Below are 26386 nucleotides of genomic sequence, written 5' to 3' on the forward strand. Positions count from 1 at the left end.
CACAGCTCTGAAGGCTGAGGGTGGTAGATATTACACACACACACATATATATAAATAGATATATAGAGGGTGTTTTCAGTGGAAATCCACAATCATCATTTCCCAATCAGCTTATGACTTAGCTCCTCTAGATCCCACAGTGAGCATGGGGAGGACTAAAGGGATTAAATGTCTGTGTTTGGATTCTCTCTCCTTCAGTTGAAAATCTTGCTGAATATTTAATGGCCACAGAAGTAAAGGTCTTTGGGCTTACCAGGGTTGCTTACCCCACTGCAGGAAAATAGTGCCTACTGCTATAAACAAATTACAGTCTTTCCACAAAACAAACAGACACAGAAAAAGAACCCAACCAACCAACAAAAAAAACCCCAAAAAACCAAAAAAAAATCCCCCAAAAATAACCACACACACAAAGATCTCCACCACAAAAACCCCAAAACAAGCAAACAGACACTAAACTGACTTTTACACTAAAACACACTAAACTCTGACACACATAAACTAAAGACACTAAACTCTGTTACACATGAATAGTCAGTGTCTAAAAAGACACATTTTTAGGTTTTCCTGCTAATAGACTAATTTGGAACAAAGAGATCTTGCTGCAATATATATATGTGTGTGTGTGTGTACACAGTTTTAAACTTGTACCAGCAAAATTATGATTCATATGAGCATTCCAGGCCTTTCAGATGTACTACAGGGGCTCATCATACTTACCAGCCTACAAGACCACACAGCCTCCAAGGAGAAGCCCTTCAAAAAACATGCAAGTTAGAAACAATTTATTGAAAGGTTGGATCATTCAAAGATGATCTTTGAAGTCCAGCCTAAACTGCTGTATAATTCTATGATATAATATTGTGGGATGTGGTTGTCAGAACCCAGCAGACCATACAACTGTGTCAGTCTGAGCTTGCGGTTCTTGAAGAAAAAGACAATTTATCAAATTCAAATCCTGGGAAATGGCCCAAGTGGCCAATAAGGCCAATGGCATTTTGGCCTCTTTTCAGCAACAGTGTGGCCAGCAGGACCAGGGCAGTGATCTTCCCCTCCCTACTCAGTGCTGGTGAGGTCACACCTCATGCACCAGGTTCAGTTTTGGCCTCTCCCTACAAGAAAGATATTGAGATGATGGAGCATGTCCAGAGAGGGCAGCAAAGCTGGTGGGTGATGGGTCTGGAGCACAAGTGTTATGACTTAGGGAGTGTTTAGCTTAGAGAAAAGGAGGCTCAGGGGAGACTTTATCAATCTCTACGACTGCCTGAAAGGAGGCTGTAGCAAAATGGAGGGCTCTCCTCTGAAAGGATGGTAAAGCACTGGAACAGGATGCCCAGGTGGAGTCATCATTTCTGGAAGTGTTCAAAAAGCATATATATGTGCTGCTTGGAGGCAGGGATTAGTGGTGGGTGTGGCATCGGACTCAATGATCTTAAAGGTCTTTTCTAACTTCAGCAATTCTATGATTTTAAATCTTTTTAGATCTACTTTCACACACTATGGATTAAGATCTGGATTAGAACCCACAGATATGTATCAGTCCTCCCAAGGCCATGCACTGAGCCCTTAATTCTGAGAACTGAACCTTCAGCACCCTCAAAAGCCGGAATTTAATGACTCATTTCATACTATCATCACTTCATGCCTCCTGCTAAAATAAGCAGTTCAGTTTTTTAACATTCCTCTCTCCTGTCTGCATGGTTTTCCTATTAGGAATTTTTGACTAGGATACCCAAATTGCATACAAGTTTGGGTGGAAATATATATTGTACTAGAGATACACTTATTATCTCCCTCTTCACATGACAAATTAGCTATGACACATTAGCTCATTCTTTTGGATTAATGGAGGGTTAAATACACATTACTTTTTCCTACTCCTGGAAAATATATGTTTGTTCCAGTTAGAAGCATTTGTGAAATGAAGTAATTTTCATCAGATGATAGCCTTGATTGAAAACAAAGCAGCTCTAAAGAACAAAAGGCAGGCATTAAAAACTTTAATTCTGAAAAGAACCTATAATTCATTGAGAGTGTCCACCTTAAAACAAGTAATTCCAAGTCGAGTTAAGTGTTTTATCCTATTAATTTCAAGGATGATGAACCATATTCTTGAAGCAGCACCCACTGAGTACTCCCTTAAAGGTGAAGAGAAGTCCCTAATGGGATTTCCAAAATCACATAGAAGCATTACTGCCTAAGAGGTCAATGAAGCATTAAGTCCATTCTTAAATAATACACAGTTCCTTCTGACATTATTAAAAATGTCATTTTTGAGGCACTTCAAAGTTTCCAAGCACTTCAGATCTCTGAAGTGAGTTACAAAGCTAATTTGCTCAGCTGAAGCATTTGAGGATAAAAATTCACAACTTACCAGCCAGTTCTACAGATCCATGTTCACCGGGAGGCTTTCACAGCTACTCAAGCAGAAGAAAAAGCCATATAACCACAGTAAAGGTATTTCAAAAGCGGCCCAACCAGTTGTACTGATAACTGTAAAGGGTTCTGCCAATATCAAGTTCGGAAAATAAAAGTGATCTAACCCCTTGGCCTGGTTGACCCGAGCCAACTGCGAGCAGTTCAAGAGGAAGAGAGGAATCATAAATGAAGGAAAAACATTTAATGTACACAAATCAAATTTTACGTGCTACATAAAACTGGCCAATACGCAAATCCTTTTTTTTTTCAATGTAGGTATTAAAAACCTTCCACACTATTTCTGCTATTTGAAACTGTCCAGAACAAAAAAAGAATCTCTGCTGCAAAAATGACTGAAGTTCTTTGTCATTCTTTGCTCTCATGCCCATTTTGAAGCACAGAATAATCGCACAGGAGCCTCTGTGGTTAGGCAATTGCCTAGCAGCATCAACAGAAAACAGGAGTTGCTGTTCCTGGCTTTTTTAAAAATTATTATTAATTTTTGACTGATCTTTCTCTAGTTTCCATTGTCATAACAAGATATGAAAGGAAATTAAAAACACAGTTTGAAAGTGGAAAATATTTCTCCTGTTCTTTGCTGTCAAGACAACTATATTTTCTTCAGGAGATGGGTAAAATATAACCTCTTTTCCAGATGAACAGAAGTGAATAAAATGCATGAAACTATATAATTTAAAGTGCATAAAAAAGATTTGTCTCTCTCTGATGAAAGCAATCAGTCAAAATAGGCAGTTCCCAACGCACTGAAAATATTTTTCAGTAAGAACATTCTTATCAGTTTTGACAGGACTGGATATTCTGAGCAAAAGAGAGACGAGCTCATCCCTGCCAAAACTGTGAAGAGAAATACTACAGAGCACCAAGGTCCCAAGGGGAATTTCTGTTTGACATCAATGCTTCTCCCCAGGGTTCCCTTGCATTCTCCCCTTCCTCCATCCTGCATTCTCCCTTTCTCCCCACACAGTTCCCAGTGCAGGAGCATGCCCGTCTTCACTCCAGAGTGCTGCAGTTATTCAGGGGCTTGAAAGACTTTTCTTTTCAAAATCATCACTAGCCCTGTAAATCATTGTTAAGGGCCATACACCCTGTGAGCTAAAAACTGGATAAACCTGGATCTTAATTAAGTTGAATTTTCACAGAGCACGTATCCTTATGGTTCTAGACCTGGAAACCTGGACACCTACTAGTACTACAGCCTAAAATAATTTTTCGTTTTTACAACACACTAAACACACTGGAGCTCAGCAGACACGGCTGACTGTTCTGCTCAGAAGAAATAGGTGGGATAACACCTCTACAGTGCACTGTGCTGTACTTGGGTTTGTGGGTATTAGGTTGGAGTCTGACTTCTGGGTCATTTTGCTTGTACACCTGATCCTGGCTCTTATGGATTACTGATGGATGTTTTGCTCCACTGGTGAATAATTCATGTGGAATGGGTTGAGTTGTAGCAACTCTGCTCGTCATTTATCAGAAGGATGTCTTGAACCTTCGAGTTCTGTGTTCCTGGGGCAGCATCCACCAAGCCACCAAATCCATCTCAGGATTCTTTACTTTGCACGTATTACAAGCAATGAAATACTCATACAAAGAGGCCAGGGTCAGGGCAGACAGCTGGACAATCCAGTACCAAAAATTAGATTTCACTCCCCCCATCTGAATCAGAGAGTCCCAAAGCTGATAAATTCTCCAAATGGTACACTACTGATCACTTTGAGTCAGTCTGCCTCTCTTTCTGCATCTTCAGATTTTAAAAGAAAATGCTCCATTCAAAAGCTGAAAAGAAAATTTATTTTTAAGACCTTTATTTTTTTTTTAACTCAAAAATTCAATTATGGATGGATACTTTAATTTCTTTTTCTATTATACTCAAATACACATTTGGTTTGGCTTTTAAGCTAAGCAGAAGTATGCCTCCAAGTAAAACACAGTTCTGTATTAACTCTAGTTTCATTGTGATGGCAATCAAATCCCCAACACTTTGCAGCCAAATTAAATTTCTCTGAGATTTGACCAATGATTTGCAGAAGCTACCAGAAAATAAAGAATCAGTGACTGTCTCTCAATCTCTTTATTGCATAGCACTAAATGAAAGGAGGAAATGCTACTCTTCAGCAGGCTTACAGCAAAATTTCAGTACCGTGCTGAACCGGAACATCAGGTCTTGGTTCACCAAGGTATTTAATTACCTCTTTATCTTTAGTTTTAAGTAGTTTATTTGATTTCTAGAAGGGTGAGTCAGTATTTAAAGTCGCTTTAGAAAGACTATTATGGTAGTACTGTGCCAGGCCCACTGAGTTCTCCATCGATACTAGAGGCAAAGCAGTCAGACACAGCAACTTTTATTTCTACTCACTAGAAAATACACCATCAATAATGCCTCTCTGAATTGCAGGGATATCTTTCAGTCCCATCATAAATTGCATGTCAACCTTTAGAAACATCTGAACAGGTCACAGCTTAAAGTACCAGGTACTGATACAAATATACTTTTAAAATCACATCACACAGCTCTACCTTGATCATGCTCACAAAGAGAAAAGGTGAACCCATCATTTACTTCAACTAGCTTACCAAGAAGCTAACCAAGAAGGAAATACTTCATATGCTCTTGGTTATTAAATGGGGTTAGTTAATAAGTGTTGGCAGAGCTGTATAACTTCTCTTTTTACTTAATGGCACAAAAGGGAATATAAGGGATGCAGAAAATAAGTTTTAACCTTATAAGAATAGACATCAACTTCCTAAAGATCAAAATATATGCTTGGAACATTACTCTGTGATGCAAGTGTAAGAAAAAATACAGTCTTAGAAAGAAATGGCACTACTTGATCAACAAGTGTTTTCAGATGAAGTGGAAATAGTAATTATTTTAATAGAATAAAGAAAAATGCAAACCATCTCTGGACAAATAGCACGGTTATGGAGTGTTAACCCTTAACAGTCTGTGAAATAAAAACCTGCCTGCATTGACTCTGCAGGGCAGGTGCTGCCACTTGCACTGGCAGAAGCGGGAGGAACAATGGAGGTGTTAGAGAAGTTCCAATCCCTTTCCCATGAGACGCTTGGCACCACAGATCTCTCTTGGATCAAAATAGATAACATTTCCTCCTTAAGAAAATCAAATCAAAATTATTTAGGACTGAACCCTACAATCCTAGATGACAAATACAGATGGCTCAAAGCATCCTGGGTTACCCTGGTACCCCACCAAGGCTACCTGTTTTCCTGCATGCTCACAGCTCTATCCTTCCTCCAAGGCATCTCTAGCTGTCCTGAATGCAAAGGAAACCTTGACATGGACATCTTTGTGCAGACAGGAATTGATGCAAGAGCCTGGTACAACATCTTGCCCTCTCCCTGGGAGGAAATAACGTAAAACATCCTCAGAAATGAAGAGAAACATACAGGAGGTGGGTGTATGCTAATATGAATAGGGAGGTAGAGCAAAACACACCACAATCTTCAAATGCCCACACGCGATAAGAAAACCTGCTTGGGAACAGAAAGAAAGTCCTCTAAACTTCAAAGGATGTAGAACAGAGCCTTTGAAGATGAGCCCATTATGAATTACAAGGAGCACTGTAAGAAACATGAAAACCATTTTATTTCTGTGTTGCTGTTTTCTACACCACTAAGATGTAAGACAGTACTCAGAGCTATCAGCTCCCTTTTGTTCATTTGTTTGTTGGATGGTTATTCACGGGAATGGCAGCTTTTATTTCAGCAGTACAGATAAAAGTATTGCACCGAAATTTAAATGTCAAAGAATACATACTCAAATGTCAAATACCAACAGACAAATGCCAACAGAGAAATGTCAGAAATACACCCATGTCTCCCACGGAATAGAGCTACATCTGCACAAATGCAAGCCACAGTATGACGTGTAAAAGCAAGAGTTTTTCTTCAGTTCCCTTGGGGTTCTAATACCACTGGTGCCAATAAAATGAGTACCTGGCAGCTGAGAGTATTACTCTGAGTACCTGGCTCTGGCAAAAAGTGCAGGCTAAGTGATCCTTGGTCTGCAAGGTGATGGATAACATTTATTAGAGTCATAAGGGTACAAAATTGCTGTTTCAGGCAAATCCCACTCCAGGATTTGCTAACTTGTCACTAGGTGACGGAGACCAACACAATGACCTTTCATGTAGATTCTCCCACTGCATTCCAGGTATGACAGGAGCCCATGAAAGCTGAAGGAGGGGACATGAAGACAGTTTTTCCTAGATACATGGCCTAATTTATTCAAATGAAACAAACATAAGCATGAATTCTTGGTGTATCCTAAACTATTTGCTTTTTTTGAGTCCTGGGAATGATCACCTATGAATATAAGTGAATGTTGCAAAGTATAAATTACTCCAGAACCCAAGCAGAAGAGATTTCAAGCAGAATTTGGACTCTTGAGAAATTCAAGTGTGTTTTAAAATCTTACTTGCTTTATTAAAATCAATTGACTGTCCCTCAGGAAAACAAAATAGCAATTCTTTACACAATTCACTTGATGGGAATCTCTGGTCCCAATGACTTCAATGGGCCTTTTGTAATGATTTTACCCTTCATTATCTCCAATAAAAGTACTCGAAAATATGTTGATTAGGGAAGATGCATTAGCTTAGAAATTTCAGTCAGTCTGCTAATTGCAGCTGCTTCCACTAGAGTTGAGAAATAAAAATGCTTAGGTAGTTCAGCAGTCAGATCACTAAATACCTGAAAATTTGAAGTGTACTTTAATTAGTGTAGTTAACAAAAATATATCAGATTCCTGCAATTATCATGATTTACTTCCAACACCAGTAACTCATATGGTGTAAAGTAAATCCTAATCCAAGATAAAAGATGTGAACTTTTGGCAAATAGTAAAACACCCTAAAAATTTTCTTCTCTGTCTCTGAAGCAATTGTTTTAAGAAACCTACCTTGTTTTTTTAACTCTGTGACATTGACTAGAAATACCATATTAATTTAAAATTATTTTCTTATTCAATTTATTGCAAAAATTTGAAATAATTAATTGGAATTTTTTAAAAGAAACTTCTGAGAAGAATTAACACATTCTCACAATATATACAGAACTTTCTAGAGAAAAGGTCTTTCTAAAGGTTTCTCTGGATTATTAAGTGCTGTTTAGGATAGAAAAATTGAAACAGTTTTAGTCTGTTCTGCTCTGGACCCTTTTTTTTTTTACCAGCTGCAGCACAACTCTGTCGAGAGGCATTTACTGACTAGCTTTTTCAAGAGGAAAATTTTCTTATAATATCTATATTTAATTTAAAATGCTCACCTTGGCAAATGTTAAAAAACTCACAGACTTTTAATACCTTAAACTTTGCTTTTCTCCTTAACAGGATTATATGATGCTGAGTTTCATCATCTAATTATATTCTGAGCAAAATTCTATTCTTTTTGACCAACTTCAAATCTATTTCCCTACGTGTGTCTCTTTGCTCTTGAACTATCATAAAGAGTAAACAAGGAAGGTTCAAAAAGGCCTGTTTGCATTACCCCACTGTTTTACATAAGTTAGGTGTGTCCACAGACATTAATATCTGTTTTAAAATCAAACTCTTCCATAGCTTAAATTAACAGTACAATTCTAAATTACACCATCAACAAAGAGTCAGAATAGCCAGGAAGTATTTTTGTATTTCTATATTTCGAAGATATTTCTGTGAGTCTATCTTTCTTTTCTATCTTTTTGGCAATGAAAGAACACAATTTAATACTTCACTCAGGCATTCACCCAGACAGGCCTGAAGTCAAAAAAACCCCAGTCAAAGTCAACCAAATAAATAAATGAAGAGGTACAGATTTGTCCTAGGAAGGTAGCTCTAAAGAATAAATAGATCCTCAGTGCATAGCATGAAAAATAAACCAAAATATGTTGAAAGAGACAGAACTTAAATGTAAAGGAATAAGGACTTATCCAACATTGTGGTCTCCAAAGATTCTATGAGGTACCTCCACCAAATATCAACCAGATCCAGTTCTGTCCAGTTTCTGAAGCATCTGTCAGGACCTCTGCTTGAAGTGACACAGCCATAGGCTCATGTGTACATTAGGGTATTGACAAGAGATGAAATAGCACAAACAGAATAACAATTCTGATGAACAGTGGAGGAGAAAGTTCAGTTTTTAGACACTTTAGATTTATTTGTCTCTTCATTCCTTCAGAGTACTTATCTGTTGCTCCAGAAGCTATGCAGACAAATGATGTACTTCATCATACAGTGACACTGACACATGGAACCAGTTTACATGTACTAAGAAAACTCATTTCATTTCAATCACTTCATGCTCCTCCTATACAAAACCCAGTATGATGTGATACACTAAATGACGAGATCTTGGTGTTTTTCAGGAAATCTGTATTTGAAGGAGAGTTGCTCCTGGAAAAGCCTACTAACATTTTGTTTACCTGTGAAGCTCCACATGATTTTTGCAATACCAGATGAGCAGTTGTTCAAAGTAAAGGATATTCATTGCACATAGAGACACGTTTCCACCGTTTGGCACACAGGGCTTAAATTTAGATTTAGACTGGCAAAACTCAAATACCAAGAAAGAGTAATTCTGCTGGACGTTGATGCCATTCTCTGTAACAATCCAAGTCCAAGACTTTGGACTGTGTTTTGCAGCTGAATACATAATATTAACTAATTCTGTAAAAGTTAACTCCTATTAAAATACCATGTATTTATTTCATGAAGAGGCTACAGAAATTTTTATCTATTATATAACAGAATTTCTCTTTCCATAGCCATGAATTTTAATCATCTAGCAGGTGGAGCATCCCATTTTGACCAAGTATCAGGGACCAATCGGGGTGCTCTAAACATAATTCAATGTAAATTTTCTATTTTGGACAGGAGTTGTAAGGTATTTGTTACAAAACAACTTTTACTGGTCTTTTGGGACTGTCCATCAGCTTAACACATTCTGTGTTACAAATGATATCTTGATCAACACAACCTCCTCCAAGACCTATCTGAAATAATAAAATAGATGAGCATCTCAAAGTTCAAAGCTTTTCTCCCATCTCTTACTCCTCTAACAATACAGAACACCATGTTACCTGCCACTGAATATAAGCCATTGAATACTTATCTATTAACAAGGAGCACAAGAAAAGCTTTGAAGAAATGAGTAAAAGTAATCTCTTGTTTGAATATATGTAGCCTCACCTTGCGGATGCCTCTGCCAAGATCTTCTCCATAGTTTGTTCCCAAAATTTCAAAATGCACATTGGGATTTCCCCCATTTTCTGCAAATTCCAGTTCTCCAGTCAAGCCATTCACTCCACCCTATTGGGGAAAAAAAGGAAAACGGACTGAAAACTTCTAAGTGGGTAATTGTAAAAACCTTTTGTTTCTCGAAGGCCTTCATGCACTAACTATGCAGGTAACTACCAGAGCTAGGATAGTTTTTCAAAGACCATGTTTTCCTAAAAATTCTGAAGCTTAAATTATTCCTGCATCATAATGAAGTTCTTCACAGAAGAATTAAACTCAGAAATGATAATCAGATGCAATACAAGCAACAGTCTTACTCTTAGCATATTTTCACTCCAATTTTTGCTCTTTGACCCATCAGAATATATGTATTAAAATTTTAACTCCAACAAAGTAAAAAAAAAAAAAAGTTTTGCAAAGCACTTTAGTGAAGCAAAACTAAACAAAAATACCTTAAGAGAAAAGTACAAAAACTAGTTATGTTTGTTGATAATTTTTTTTCCCCACAAATGTCTCTCCCCCATGAAACATTTCAACATGAGGGCAGGCTGAGTTTTAGACAAAGTTACATGCTTTTTTAGCTCAACGTATCTGATTTGCACAAATCAAGAAGGGATTCATTCAAAGTCTAGCTGAATGTAGTGTTTTTTCTTTTTCCTCCCAACTATCCTTTACTAAGTTCTTCAAGCTAGCTTTAAAGTTTTTACATTTTTGCTGGAAGGGGTTAAAATACTAGAGATGAAACACTAGAGTGAATAATCCCCACAAAGAATTAGAATTGAAAGGGCTATACACGCCACAGCCATACTCAAAATATATTCCAGAGTTAATTCAACATGACACACATTTCATCTTTGTGTAAGAACTGTGATGACCTGAACTATAAAATCAACAGGAGCCATGTGAAATGTTGATAATGAAAACCTGTACCCTTCAAAAATTTCTTCAGTTTACAGATTAAAGGAAAATTTGATGTTTAGCCCTCTCCCTCAAGAAAAAAAAAGTAAAAAATATTTTATGTACAAAATATGAAAAATCTGCCTCTGGTGTAAAATCCCATGAAATGCAGTTTTTCCCCAAAACATAAGGCAAGAACTTTGCAGTTGTGATTGCTGTTTCACTTAGGAGCTTTTTTATTTCAACTGGAAAAACCTGCAATATAAACTACCTAGCTAAGCACAGGAGCCTTGCTGAATCATGATATTAAAAGCTCTATTATTATATCTTCAGTTTGGACAAAATCCAGGAAGGAACACAAAATTTGCTGTGAAATAACAGAATGTTCTTCTACTTTTATAAAACATTACTGCGATTATAACAAATATAATGAAATTGATCATTGAGATGATACCTTTAGAATTTACTAGATTACTAGAAACTAGTACTGGAATAAGACATAAAAAATTAGATACTTATAATACAAATTTTATAATAATACAACTATTTTATGAGTGCCATTTACAGCTAAAACAAATAAAATCCTTTGTGTATATACATATTTAATGATCTAACAAAAATATTTTCCATGATATTTTCTTTCTATAGTATTTACTTTTTTATCCTGCACTAGAACAAAAATAAATTAAAAAAAAAGAAAGGAAAAAAGCCAATAGCCTGATTAAGGGTACCTCTAAACAGACTTTTTCAGGAAGACTCTGGCAATTGCAAACCAGACAATTTCAACAAATGTGGTTATCAAGATACTCCAATTACTTTTTATCTTGACCAACATCCTGCAATAACCAGACCTTTGTGGCTTTTATACTAGGGTTAGCACACCTCTGGCTGCATCAGAGTAAAGACAGAGTGAACTTGTGTTTACCCACAAAATCACTTGAACATATTCTTTGGTAAATAACTGAGTTTCACAGATATAAACCTTTTCCTCTAAATTAAATTTGATTTCATCCTACTCATGGACCAGAAGCAGGAACCTGCTCCACATACCTTTTCTCTCATAGGTTCTTATCTGGTTTTTTGAATACCTAAAGCACAGTGTCACAGAACATGGGACGGAGAAACACTTGTGAAGTGGCACAGACCTGCAAGAGTTGGGATGCCCAGCTAATTACTCAGAGTTTCCATCTGGACATCACCAGATACTGATTTGCTTATATTAGACTTTATATTTCCTATATTGTTTCCTAAAACTTTCCTTCACACTGGGTATTAAATCTGTGGGTCTGATGCAGGCAAAGCCTGAAAATTAATTAAACTGTTATAGACAAGCAGCACCATGATTTTAAGTGAGCTTCAAGCAGGACCTAGAAAAAGGAAGGGAAAACTCTGGAACAAAATGGTGAAAGAAAGGAAATGTTTAACCACAATGAAAAAATATTATGCTGTCTTCACACAAATGTTTTGTACAGCAGAAAACAGAAATGGAGAATATGAGATTTTCAATCTAGAAAATGAAAGTGACTATTTTCCAGATTGAGAGTGGTCCCAAAACTTAAGGAACATGAGATAGAATCATGTGTAAAATGCAAATGATTTTTTAAGATTTGAGATAGCAATTTGAAATATTAACAAGCTTTTAAAATTATTTTTTATGACCTTTGTCCTTATTTGAGCTAATACAATTAAAAAATAATTCAAAGAGCTATTTAACCTCAATTATATTTGAAATAATTAATCAATCAATTTCTTATGAAAACACAGGATTCTTTTGAAGTATATGTCCCCTTACATGTAGTACAGGTTAACAGAAGTATCTAAGATGCTTTGGAATTTGATCTCCATCCAGAAACTTTGTAGAAGTTTGCTTAACTTGATTTTTAAATGGTTGAAATTGTCAGGGCAAGGTGCAAATTCTAAGTCTGTCAGCTTTATTTGTTTGGGATCCCATCTTAACCACAACAACATTATTTCTCATTTATCTATTTTGGCAATCTATCATTCTTTCAAAATTTCTCATTAAGGGGTGTCCTAATCAGAGCTTCCTCTCCTAGACTGTGTACATATGAAAATAGTGTAATAAGAGCTCTGATTAGAATGGGAACGCTGCCAGTTTGGGAAGGGCAGAGGCAGAAAGACAAAATAGCAAAGAACCGCCCATATAATACCAACAATACTAAATTTATAGGAAATTTCTTAGAGGCCTTGGTTTCTCCTCCCTGTCTGGGACTGATCTTGTTGGACCTGAAGGCCACACAATCCTGTTATTGCTCTCTAATACTCCTCCCTGTCCCACACAGCCTCTTCACAAGGCTTACACAACCCTGGTTGCTGCTTAGGGCTGATAGAGTAGAGCAGGATATTCCCTAGGAAGATTTTCAGGACGCTGCTCCAATTTTTGTGAGTAGCCTTTCACAGTATGGATCTCTCTGAAACGCTTGATTTACAGCATGTGTTTTATCCCTCTGCTAATGCATAGTGGAAGGAGATCACAGAGGAAAGGACCATCTGTATGACAGCTACTGATGCAGTAACTTCCTGATGAGATTTTTCCAAGTGATTTTAGTGTTAATCATGATAACGGGAAAGAGTAAAAGAAATTTTGCACTCCATTTAACTTACAGCAACAATGCTATTTGGGGAAAAATGAAGACATGTTTGTTATCTACCTTCTCAAATCCTTCCAAGGTTCATCTGCAACCATGCAACTTCCTGACACATATAAAAGTGAAGAGTGAAATGTCAGCTGCTAGGCCAAAAATGTTTTACTTATGATCCTGATCACTGCTCTGGGCTTTACAGAGCTGCTATAAAGCTTGGCAATATAATTAAATCCTACTTGAATCCCACCTAGACTGGCAAGATAAACTACAGTTTAGATGTGCTTAGGCATCACTGTACTGTAAGTCCCTGAAGAAAACATTATTCACCTAGCAGTCAGGACCCCACTTGGGAATGCCAGCATGCCAACCATCAGCTATAAAACATTGTACTTGCTCTCAGCTTCTGTCCAAACTTCCTCTTCTATTTTCTTCAGGTACTGGCTATTTTGCAATTAAGGATAAAACAATGTGGCTATAGGCAGGAAAAAATGCTATAAACAGTAAATACGCATTTCACATTTTATTCTTGAAAAAGTCTGATCTTGAGAACATTGTTGAGTTCTCAACTAGCAGAGACAATCCAATCTACTTTTTCGCACATTACCACTGAGTATCACTGACATTTCTGAGACCAGAACTAGTTGATAATTCCACCTATGATTCATGAAGCAGCAAGAGGCACAGCTCATCTTCCAGAAAAGAACAGGCTCTGTGTTGCTGCTAGCACTAAAAATTTGCTGTTAGTGAGCTAAACAAATGTGACTGGGAAGAGCCCTTGAGACATGTGAGAGAAGGTATATGCAGAAACTTGATGCCATCTTGCTGAGTTGATCCTCCCTATAATCCTACTTACATTTATTCCCAGGCTACTCAGGAAGATTAATTTTTCCCCAAAGTAGAATTATTTTCCAGTGATACTTATTTCTCCAACTGTGAAATAGCTTTACTGAGAAATAAACAAGTGAGCATGTGTTTAGGGATAGTTCCTATTACAAAAGTGAATTTAAACTAATTGCTGGAGCTGGCCAAATTCATTAGAAGGATTGCATTTCCTGATGAATTTAACTGTTTATTCAGTTCTAGAATGGGCAGAAACAGATATTAGATTTAAATAATTGTGGTGGGCTTAAAATGTTTTCTTCAGGCTTTGTCCAATCAGCTGAATTCACAAAGAAAAACCACTTTTGTAGCTTTTTGTAGAAATAGTGATGCATTGAGTCAAATACTCAACAGTGAAAAGTAATAAATGACAGTAAGGAATGATTTAGATAGCTTTTTTCCCACCACTTTAAGAAATGTTGGAAACTAATTTCCTCTCATTGCCTACTCTCCTTTACTAACTCATTAACTATAAAGAAAGCAGTTTACTTACCACCAGGGTAACAAATTTAACAATTGCTGCTGCAGATAAAACATCAGCATCCCTTTCTCTTATCTTCTTCAGTGAGTAGCTTAATAAAGATTTCCCACCTCTTTTCTTATTTCCCCCTCCAGAAATCAAAGAAAGCTTTCCCCCTGCAGCTAAAACACTGCCAGATGTTCCTGTTTCTGGATCTTTTCAGCAAAAATTCTCAACTCTTTTTCCCTTCAAAACCATACTTGAGTATAATTTTACTCCTACTGAAGCTACACTGAAAAGAAGGGACAACCTGAGAGCAGGTGATGATTTCAACTCTGCAACACAGGTCATCATGAAGGGAGAATGAAGGTGTTGCAGAGGATGGAAGTTCTTTTTCCGGGAGTATTTAAGAAATCTCAGAATTTATTTTCACTGTGAATTATATCAATATCATACTAATATTCCATTATACACCACTATTGAAAACAGTGGTGATTTCAAAATGAAAATGCAGAACTTTTAATTCAGAAACTATTTAAATACCACGTGGTCACTTCCTCCTGTTTTCTTTCAAAATTAAGGGAAAGTAGTATGCTTTTGAGGAAAAAAAATCGTATTTCAGTTGCTTTTAGAGGATTCTCCAGGACAATAGGAGAGAAAAGATATTTAAAGAATAAGGCAAGATGAGAAAGAAAAGCATTCTCAGGAAGAGAGATTAAGTGGGGGCTGTTTTCCCTTCATTGCTTTTGTATTTTATTGTTTTCCTGATACCTCATCAGGCATTCATCAATGCCAAATTTGTAATTTCAAAAATAAACACCTGTGATCCCAAGGTTCTTCTACATAAATGCTTTAGTGAAAGAAAAGGGTAAGTAGGCCACAAAACTAAAGCAGAATTCCTGTTCTTGTGCAATTCCAGCTCTTGGCTGCACAGTTAGCTTTCCTCTGCCTACAGATTGAAATGCTACTGACATCCATAAACAGTAAAATTTCTATATTTCATTTGGATTAAATTTTGCCTTTCAATTTTAGCATGTTACTTCCAGTATTGGGAGATACTTCCAGGAGTATTTGGATTATTCAATATATACTAATAAAATAGTTTCTTATCAAAGTCACCTAATTGAAGTGGCAGAGAAACCCAAAAGTGACAGGATGAAAGCCTGGTCAGTTGTACAGATCAGGAATTTCTTTGGCATTTGATTCATTTTTTTAGCAAGCTAACAACAACTCAGGAATTTCCGCTTGCTCCTGCCTTACTGAATGCCTTCATAATTCTTCTGGCCATTTAAATGGAAAAGTGTGCAACAGTATTTATGAAATCCAAGGTGAGAAGAGAACCAACCTTGCCTGAAACATATACATGTTTCAGGTCAAAATATATGGGACTGCCAAATGTGAACTTCAAATTCATTAAGAGCAATACAGTTTGGAGTCCCTTAAAGACTTATCCTGCCCCTGAAATAAGAAATGTGTCCTGGATTATTCTTGCAGTCTCATGACTTCAAACCATTAGAATGGAAAGTGGAAACAGATACCAAAGAAATCCTTGAACTATCATTTTGGAGGTAACACAGATTAACCTGGAACTGGGTAAAATATAAGCAGTGCTCAAAGGAGTCTTACATTTTGCCTGCATCATCATAATTTCTGGAAGAGCTAAATACCTAATGCAGAATGGCAACTTCTCAAGACATTATATTTTAAATTATTTTTATGTCCTGTAGTGAAAGCCATAAATAAAACACCATTTTAATTTATTTTTTTTACTGTCCATTTTCTTTTCTGTGTTTACAATGCCAGCACTTTAAATGTAAGCATACATTACCAGGAAGTGTATGCAGACAAATGAGGAGGCAGCTTTGCGAAAGACATCAATAACATAAAGAAAATGAGGCAAACAACTTACAGGGAAGGGCAAACTCTCAACCTGTTCATACTGACTAAATATTGACCAGAAAGGCTGTGATATTTTTCTCTAAGTATGTGGAGGCTGTACACATTGTGAAGAAAGGAAATAACTATGAGAAATAATCTTTAAAGACTGCAGAACAGGAAATAAAAATCACAGGGAAGCAGCAGCACTGCATTAAGCTCTATCAAGACTGTTACAGGGATATTTTGTGGTGGCAGAATATAGCCTAGATAATTTAGGGGTTTCCTTACTCCCATCTCTATGATTTCACTTTATTAACGTCAAAGGCAGTGCAATGGTGAATTCTGCAGAACATTACCCAAGTGCAATTCTGCAACTTTTGCTCCTTTCTTTACAAACAAAAGAGTAAATATATTTCCTTCCTAACCACAGTGAAACTTCTTCAACCGTGACACTTGCTCACCTTTGACACTTTTTCTTCCTTGAACATCCAACTGTTTGGTTGTTTTGGTAAAGAAATATATTTGGTTTTTTTCAATATGATTATTATGACATGGAAAAAACCAGCCAACCAACAAACAACCCAAACCAAATAAAGACCACTTCCATTCAGGAACTGTGAGTATAGAAAAACCATACTGATAAGAGTAATGTGCACCTCAGGAGGAAATACTGCCTAATGTGAGTATTTTAGAAATCAAAGATGAGGAAATACAGGGAAGAACTACCTTCTTGATGGTTTCCAACATTGATCGCCCTCCTTGCCAGGGTTTAGAGTTCTTCCTGATGCAGGTGAGGCTGGCCATGCTGTGCCACTTCCTGTCCTCCAGCTTCTTATGAAAGGCATTTGCCAGCAGGAGAACAGTGTCGTATATATACAGGTTTGAAATCTGTAAAGAGACCAAAAGGGAATCATTACCATTACTATTTGTAGTCTCCTGCCAGCAGCCAGAATTTATCATTTGTTTTGCCTCATCCATAATCTGGTAATTAAATAACTTTATTTGGTATAAAGAAGAACCTGTGAGAGGTGAAATGTCACACCTTTGGGCTTTGGTAAAATCTGCAGCTGGGGGCTGTAACACTAAAAGTGATTTGCAACAACAAATTACACACGCATGAGAAGTACAGGCAGCCCAACCACTGGCACTGCTCCACTTGCCAGATTTACAGCTCTGCTTATGACCATAAACAGACTTTTATTTTTAAACAATTGCTTGTGAGACTCAATTTTTCAGTCACCAGATATTTGGACACCATCAAATTAACTTCAAGCCTGTATTTTTTTTTAAAAAGCAGAAACTCTGAAAATTTAGAATAGATTTCATTGTGGTTTTTTGCTCCTGATTTGTGCAGTCAATTCTGATTGGCACTTTCTAAGCATGAAATAAGACTCAATGAAATTTTTGTCAGTGTGCAATTGCATGTTGATTCTGCGACTTACAGTGTTTGTCAGACTGTTTGACATTGGCTGCTAACTCCTTGCAGGACAAAACTCTTACAGAGTAAATGTGTGAGTTTCACTGTGAGCACAGCTGCATACAGTGTGAGGAAGTTCTAGTTTGGGATCAAAGGCAGAACAGTAGAATTTTGTGCCACTTCCACTTAACCATGTTCTAGTTTCTACACAGCTGCTTTTAAATGCACCCAGTTCAAAGTCAGATGTGAAAGATACAATTAAATGTAAAAGAACAGAAGCTCAGAACTCAAGAACACTTCTGAAACAAGTAATTTACAGTATAGTTTTACATCAGTCTTTTCTGTCCTCAAATGGCAGGAACATTTCAGTTACTGACAGTATCATAAAAAGAAACCTCAGCTGTCCTGAACATGAGAGGTTCTCATGAAGAAAAATTATGTTCAGAAATGAAAAGGGCTTTTGGGAATATTATTTTTAGATAACCTATTGGTCATCTGAAGTTATTGAGGGAAACAGAGTTTCCTCAGATGCATGATAAAGTGCTCTGTAGAGCATTCCTAGTGCCTGACAACAAATTAACCAGTGGCAATTTGAGGCAAGGTTGATGGGATTTTTTCTGCATCAGTCACAGACAAGCCAAAAGACATTTCCTCAGATTTGTGGAATATGTTGGCTACTCTCTGTAAGGGTTTTTTTGCACAGATACAGGTGGTGTGTATCAAGTTTTAAAAGAAGAAAGAAGCTTACACAAGGAAAGTATGGGAATTTAGTGGGCCTATTCTGCTTTTTAAATAAATCCAAAGACTTGGAAAGCCCTGCAGCTATTGGGAGGGGGTATACAGCAAGAAAGCACAATAATGCTGAAGATCTGAGATACTGATTGGCAAATTCACGCATCACTTTAAAAAAATGGAAAAAAAAAGTTAAAATAAACCTAAACACCTCTCTTCCTGTCTAATTAGTCCTTTCCATATAACATCTTTTAATATTTTTATTTCCTTTAGTAAATCCCATCTTTCTGCTGGCTTTGCTTGTGTCATCCACAAACTGCTCTGTTAGTAGCACAGATGCACAGAACCTCTGATCCTTAGCACCCTTTTTCTTTAAATGATCATTCTCTGTGTCTGCCTTCTAAATAAGGTGCTTCTTTATTCTTACTTGAGCTCCTCCAGTGGCTGTGAACACTTCTATTTTTGTATTCACCCAGGAACAAAATCTACTTTCTTCAGATGCACAGGCCAGTCATCATTGTGCATGACAGGATTAAAAGCATGGATGGAGGATGTGGGCCCAGGTTAATCAAGTATTTTTAAAACAACTGAGATGATTTGGCCGCATATTGTAAACCTACAAAGAATTCAAAGAATTTCAGCTAAAACTGTTTGCCCAATGAAGTTGGCACTAGAGGGACATTTGTTGGAGCAGAGAAGGGAGGAATTATCACTGTGCTCTAAGGCAAGCTTTTTTTTTGTACAAGTCTTTGCCAAAGAGAAAAAGAACCTCAAACCCATACCACCTCTGGAGAGCAGAGGGAATAAGGTCACTAATGAGACTAAATTGGTACATGAAGGGCTGTGGTTGCCCAGCCATCATTTCCTAAGAAAATGACATTGCTTTCAAGGTAACTTCTGTAACCTACTACCATGGGAATAGAAGACAATTGTCACAGTTCATGAGGAAGGATGCACTCACTAATCTAAGAGTAATATAGCTGGGCCTTCATCAAGTATTAACAGGGCTCAGGAGGACAGAGTTCAGCAGTTATTAAGCATTGTTAGTCCTTCACTAATAGTTGAGTTTAACATTTACTGCAACCAGTCACTGATAATTCAATGATAAAGACCCCACAATTAATTCCTGTTTCTCAAAATCACCCTTCCCTGTCACTACCAGAAGTATGCTTCGTTTGTATCTGTCCTGATGAACAGAAGGAGGGTTGTAATTTAAAGTCACTTCACACCTTTATTAATTTCCCATGTAAATTTATTTGGGCATTTAATGCATTGCCTGGTGTCCATTGCCAATCCCTTCTTTATTCCAAATCTGTTAGACTAAGGCCTGGACACTTGCATTACCAAGTAGTATTTATCTGCATAACCTTCTGTTAATGCAGTATAAAACTCAGATGTGAATATTTTATCCAGAGTGCAGAAGAAAGATAGCATTGAATTAAGGACGAATGATTAATCTGGATTATCAGTGTTTATTTTATGTGTACCTACAATATTGCATGTAGCATTATGACAAAAGGGTTACAGTACTAAATTCTTCTGTCAATCCAGTTTTTAACTTTCTGCCTTCAAAATGATACTAATGTATAGAATTTGTTTCAGTTAGGCCAATTCCAAAGATGCAGTGAGACATCTTCAAATATTCATGAGAATATTTTTCAGTGTTTTAATAAAGATGCTGAAAAAAATTAATTATTCACACAGACTTTTGGGGGAGTAATTCAGAAAAAAATAAAGAAATTCACCCTTATAATTTCCAGAGAATGTTCCTGATTAGTCACACTTCGATGTCATTAAAAAAAAAAAAAGTAATTTCAATTTATAAACTATTCCAACTCCCCACTGGATTAGAAACTAATTTATAATATTGTTGGGTAGAACAAAGAAGCAGCAAACAAACCCCACAGCTACTCAAAGGATTGTGCATCATACAGAGGCACAGGGGAAACTGTGTCACAGTTTTCCTTCCTTGCAGTTTATAATGTTGTCTCACTCAGCTAAAATAATGAGGTACAGCCATCTCAGGGAAAGCATGAAAAAATCAACTCAGTTGCACAGAACAATTACACCACCCAGCTTCCATCATTCCTTTGAACCAAAATACTGTGAAAGCTTCCAGTAGGAACATTGTAACTCTCCAAGCTATAAGTAGATCATGACACACAGGTTAAGGTAGAAGGTCCAATCTAACAAATTAAATGGAATTTGCCAATTTGTCGAGAGTAAACTTTGAATTCTAGAACTCATCTTTCCTGGATTCAGCCAACTGCTGAAGTGAGAATGAAAGTGAATTTGAAGAGAAAGACAAATCAAAATGTACGGCATCCCATTGACACATGACTTTTATTTTCTGCCTTGCTGCAGCAGTCAGTAACTTTGCTCACGAGAACTGCTCTTTGCACTCCTGCATGTGATCACACTCTCAGCTTGAACACACTGTCCCTAGATGACCAAAGTTCTGCCTAGGACCATGCTGCCATGACACACAATGAATGGCACAACCTAAAGGATTTTTGCACTTAAACAGTCTGTAGATATATCCTATGCATCAATGGGCGTCACACAGCCCTGCTTGCTTTGAGAACTCTAATAGGATCACTGTGCACTCTGATACAGCCAGTTTTTCATGTCATCAATAATTGCTGGCTGGCTGCTTTGTGAACTAAAATTAGTGGCACAAAGGCTCTTACAACTAATCTGAAACAGGACAAGACTATTCACACTTTGTCCCTTACATATTTTCATTTTAAACAGACACTCTTCAAGACCTCTATATTTTCCACCCAATGTTTTCTCTCATTCTTCTCTTTCAGAATCATGAGGTGGCTGCTTTTAGCTGCTGGGTCAGATAAGCTCCTCGCTCCACTGCTAAAAATAATAATATGAAGCCATCTTTCTACAATTGCAGAAATGTTCACAGAAAAATAAAAAAAATCAAAAAAATCAGAAGTAAAATCAACATATTATGCCAATTTCACACTCATGATTTGCCTAAGTTTGTCATGATGAAACCTAATGAGAGAAAACAGAGGACCTGTTCTTGGAAAAACTATGTGAAGTCAGGAGGACAGGGATCCTGTTGCTGAATTCATGTGGTAGGAACCTAATATAGTTTAATTGTAGCTTGTGATTAACAACCCTGAAAATAAGGCCTCCTTGGAATTCACAGATAGGTTTAGATGTATATACACCAAGGCACTTGAAAGAGATTATGTGGGTGCTCCCAGGAAGACTTTCTTATTAAAAACATATTTGAGTCTCAGAGAAGCACAGCAACTCAGGAGACACTGACTACAGGGAGGATATACTTTCAGGTGAGATGAAAAAAATTAAAATTTAGGAGGGCAACAAAATGACTAGCTTACTACCTGGAGACCAGGTTGCTTTTTTGGACATTTATCTCTATTGCTGTGGAGCAGGCAAGTTCTTGCTCTCCATCAGACACATCCACCCCTGCCCCAACTCCAAGTATTTCCTTGTCATGCCGTGAACCATTAAACCACTTGTCACAGAGGACATGAAAAATAACTTTAATTACAGTAAGCCCCTGGGGGAAAACTTAGAAGTTATCTAGAAAGACAGTTTCCAGGTGGGGATAGACTGGTATATGAACTACCTCCATGCTTTGGGAGAAAGGGTCCTTTGGATCACACAGTGATGAAGATATTCTGTGGTTGCCACGGAAACAGCGCTGGCTTATGTTTTGGGGGACTGGAAATGTCTGCCGGATAATTGTTAACCTTCCAATTGACCTTCTCACCAGCTCCTGCACATCCACGTCATTTATTTCCTGAAAGATAAGGCAAGGAAGAAGATATGGATGAGAGTCAAAATTCAGAAACATGACCACCAAATTATAAACCAAACATAAACAGAGTGGACCAAGAGGCCTCTGATTGACACACAGCTATTGTCAAACTCCACCATAGCCTCAAAACCAATGTGTGCATGCTCATTAAAATAACTGATGGTATTAAAATACCACCCTTAACTGCAAAATTCAAAGTGTACTGTGCTCAAACCTCACCAAATATTTGCATTTTCATAGCTGCTTCATTTGGGGTTTTCTCTGCCTCTCCTTTTACCTCTTCTGATCTTTTATTTAAAAGTATTTCACAGCATCCTTGACAGATAATGTGTAAATCAGTAGGAAGCCATAGCATGATGTACTTTTGAGTGTGCCATTGCTTAGGAGCTGTGAAGGTAGAGACAATGTTCCAGGCCTTAAGTGTTCATTTCCTAGAAGCAGAATACCAAGAACCTATAAACAATGTGCAAATTAGCAATCATTTACCAAAAGGGCAAAGAAAACACATAAGAGCATTCTAGGTGTAAATGTGCTTGTTTATAGCAAGACCTAATTTAAAACCGAATTTATATTCCATAGGGTACCTATTAAGGCTTACAGCTGAACACTCAGCTCTACAGACAAATACTTTAAAGAAAAAATAACTAAGTAAAAACACCAATATTAAGCTTGAAATAGTAACTTTAAGACAGGTTAAGGAAACCAGAAAAACAGTTTTTTACACAGCATAAATTCCTGCAGGTTGGGAACATGGTGTTTTACACTGTTGAATTATGAGTCCCTCAGGGAAGTTGAGTAAGAGGAACATGGGCTCCCAAGTAACAGCAACTGACTCCGATCTTCATATAAGAACTTGAACTTTAGTTAAACATGGGTCTTTTTCCTGGTGATTCAAATAGGTGGTAGCTTTCAAGATAATTCTGTGTCTGTATTTTCCTGTAAAATAGTAAAAATAATCTAAAATTTGTACAGTCTTTTTAACCAGGATCTCTTTCTCGTCATGTTGAACTGTCCATGATCTGTCTTAATTAAAGAGGCTGATGCCCGGAACTTTCCAGACATTTAAAATTGCAGATATGCCCCCAGGAAGTGAGGTGGATCAAGAGTGTCCTATTGGCAGTCTTCATTTAATATTCCCTTGCATACAGCCAGAGTTTATTGAATATTTTTGATTCTCATTTGTGTATTTATAGCTCTGTTGTTTTCCAAAGGATACGGCACATCTGCATTGTTAATACCTGTAATGAAATACCATCATCTTCTTCTGCCTTAGCTTCCTGATCTATAACCATATAGAATTTAGGAGACACCAGGATAAACTTGATCTCAAATTATGGAATCTTTCTTGCAGAAATGACACCAAGCTTTTTTGAAAAAGCAGATCTTTAAATGTTACAATGACAATAACAATCCCAGTTATTTTGTCTTTTTTCCTGTTTCAATATAATATCCTTTCATTATTTTGAAGGAGTTACTTTGGACATACTGGTATTTTTTTCTTCCCTTAAATTTTGAAAGAAATGTATGTGAGATGTAAATTATAACTTCTACTCTCTTGACTACAGTAAAAGTATTTTATTTGCCTTCACAGGTTATCATAGCTTCTGAATTCATCTGTTATTAATGTTCTTTATGAAATATAGATTTTTTTTTTTCTGGAAAGAGAAATAACACATAGCATCAGCTGTGTTCAGTGTAATATCTTGCATTTCTGGTCGATTAATTCTTAATGTACCACAGATAATGGCTTATCTCAGCTTAAGATGCTGCCTTTTCATTTAGCCTGTATTGTTTCAGTAGCTGTGAGGTTAAAAAAAAACCCATATATAATGCTGTTTTAGCAATATATATAAATATATATTTCTAATACTTTCAATATAATCATAAAGGAGAGCTCAAGAAACTTCTTATTTTAATTTTAAATTATATATTTTCTCAGAGGATTTAAAAGTTTGCCTGGTTTCATTACACAGCATGCCCAAACTGTAACACCAAGATTTTTAGACTCACTGTCATAATGTAAAAACAGATACTGGCATGATCACATTATATTATCAAATACTACTTTAAAAAAGATTTTGACTTTCAAATCCTCAAGCATTTATTTTTCCTGCCATAAAAGTGTATTTATGTTTTCTGTATTCAGCACTTTTTGGTGCATTTTAAATAGAATGTTTTCATTTTAACCTCTAGGTTACTCCCTCATGCCTTTATACCTCACCTGGGAAATAATAACAGAATTCAAACACCAAAACCATTTTTGTGTGGTGGCCAAGGAAGTATATACATCTATAGCTTAATGACAGCTATTATTTTAAATACTGATTATTCCATAAATCCAGATTTTAGATTGACAACAAAGCAATGCCATGCAAGCCCAAATTCAACATTAGTCATTTGTTATGTATTTCTTTGTCATTTTTTAAATACTTGGCATTAACTGAGTGACAAGCCTTTTATATAATGACTCTCCAATTTCATCTCTCATTCTTCAATTTTGGATCTGACTTAAGAAAACTATATAAAGCAACTATTGTATGAGAGGAAACAATTTTCATTTGCACTTCAAAGGAGGATACAGTGTAATGATACAAGGGTGGCAGATGATCTGTTATACAAGCGTCGAATGTCAAAAAAAATTAGAAAGTTGGCCAAGTTGAACTGAGTTAGCACCTGAATAAATTTAGGCTAGGTTATATGAGGTTGGGTTGGGATTTTTTGTTTGTTTTTGGGTTTTTTTTGTTTTGTTTTTTTGTTTTGTTTTCTTTTTCATTAGAAATTCAATGTATCGTTCCAAGCCTTTCTTTTGCTGGTCTGAACTTGAAATTAAGGGGAGAATATCCTTTCATAAATGGAACAAGGATAAAGCTGGATGTACATTTCATCTAAGCAGGCAAATAAATAAGCAAAAAAATGTGGTTTTAAATTAAGAACTGCTTACAGATGAATTAGGAAACAAGAACTGAAGAGCATCATCTTGACATATAAGGCAACATTTCAGTGGGAATCAAGACTACATACTGGACATCTAACATTTGTCCCATTATTTTAATATAAGCAGCCCAGGCAGAGACTGACTATTCACCACAAAGCAATTGAACCAGGAGTGAGAGACATGGAGGGAAAGAACTTATTTACATGCTCCTGTATTCAGCACCAAAAAAAGGCAGAAATACCTTTTCTTATGGAAACATCTTAATTTTGGGCCAAGAAGATGGCTCCAGTATGCACTATTTTCCAGTGCATGACAGGACTTCACAGAAAATCCTGATACTCAGAGAGGAGAGTGTTTCTCCTCCCAAAGGCAACAGAGGAGGAAAGGCCTGCCACTGTCCATGCCAGAGCACATTTGTGCTGTGCCCTTCCTGAATTTCTCAGCACCTTCCAGAATGAAGTTGAGGGAAACTCATGGCTGGATGAAGCTCCAAGAGAAGGAAAAGGAGATTTTGAACTGCATCATCACTTGCTCCTTTGTACCTCCCTTAGGTTTTTTAGGCATTGCAGAAAGGATGAATAAAACCTGACAGGACAAGGAGAAATTAATTTTTAGCTTTTGCAGAGAAAAAAAAAAATCCAAGATCTTGGAGAAAGCAGGGTTCACTCCATCTGTGCATTAGCTTTCATTAATGCCACGAGCTGGCAACTTGGTTTCCCACCTGTTCCAAAGAGGGTGTCATTTCCCACAGACCCACCAACCCAGTGGAAAATGTAAGGATTCAAGTGAAGCTCTAATGCTATTATTATCAGTCATTATCCATATGAAAATGTTGAGTGAGCTCCTGGAACTGAGCTGTGATTATAGGACCTGATCTAATTGCTCGAGATTGAAACATGGTTATGCTCTACACTCTTATTCATGGTGGAGTGCATTGGGCTTGAAACATGATGAACAAGATGGGCCTAGCACCAGCCATCTCCTAAGAAAAATACCTTCATCAAAAAGAATACATACAACCTTTGAATACAACGTTGTAGGTCTCCCAATCCTCTCTTGTGCTATGCTGAGCAAATTTGTTGGAAGTTTTCCCATAAATTGGTC

General features: G+C 36.9%; 1 protein-coding gene across 2 annotated transcripts in view; it reads right to left on the minus strand.

Moving 5' to 3' along the window:
* GRID2 (glutamate ionotropic receptor delta type subunit 2) overlaps positions 1–26386 on the minus strand; it is a 671390-nt gene that overhangs the window by 181332 nt on the left and 463672 nt on the right. For both annotated transcript variants that reach the window (XM_005517465.2, XM_088056469.1), the window contains exons 6-8: positions 22156–22329; positions 17117–17278; positions 9626–9745 (exon numbers count right to left, since the gene is read on the minus strand). In XM_005517465.2, the coding sequence (XP_005517522.1) occupies positions 9626–9745; positions 17117–17278; positions 22156–22329 (456 nt within the window). The remainder of the gene's footprint in view (positions 1–9625; positions 9746–17116; positions 17279–22155; positions 22330–26386) is intronic.

The sequence above is a fragment of the Pseudopodoces humilis genome, chromosome 6 (genome assembly GCF_049639895.1).
Source record: "Pseudopodoces humilis isolate 2021_Gansu_Grassland_sample_001 chromosome 6, ASM4963989v1, whole genome shotgun sequence".
In the NCBI taxonomy this organism is placed as follows: Eukaryota; Metazoa; Chordata; class Aves; order Passeriformes; family Paridae; genus Pseudopodoces; species Pseudopodoces humilis.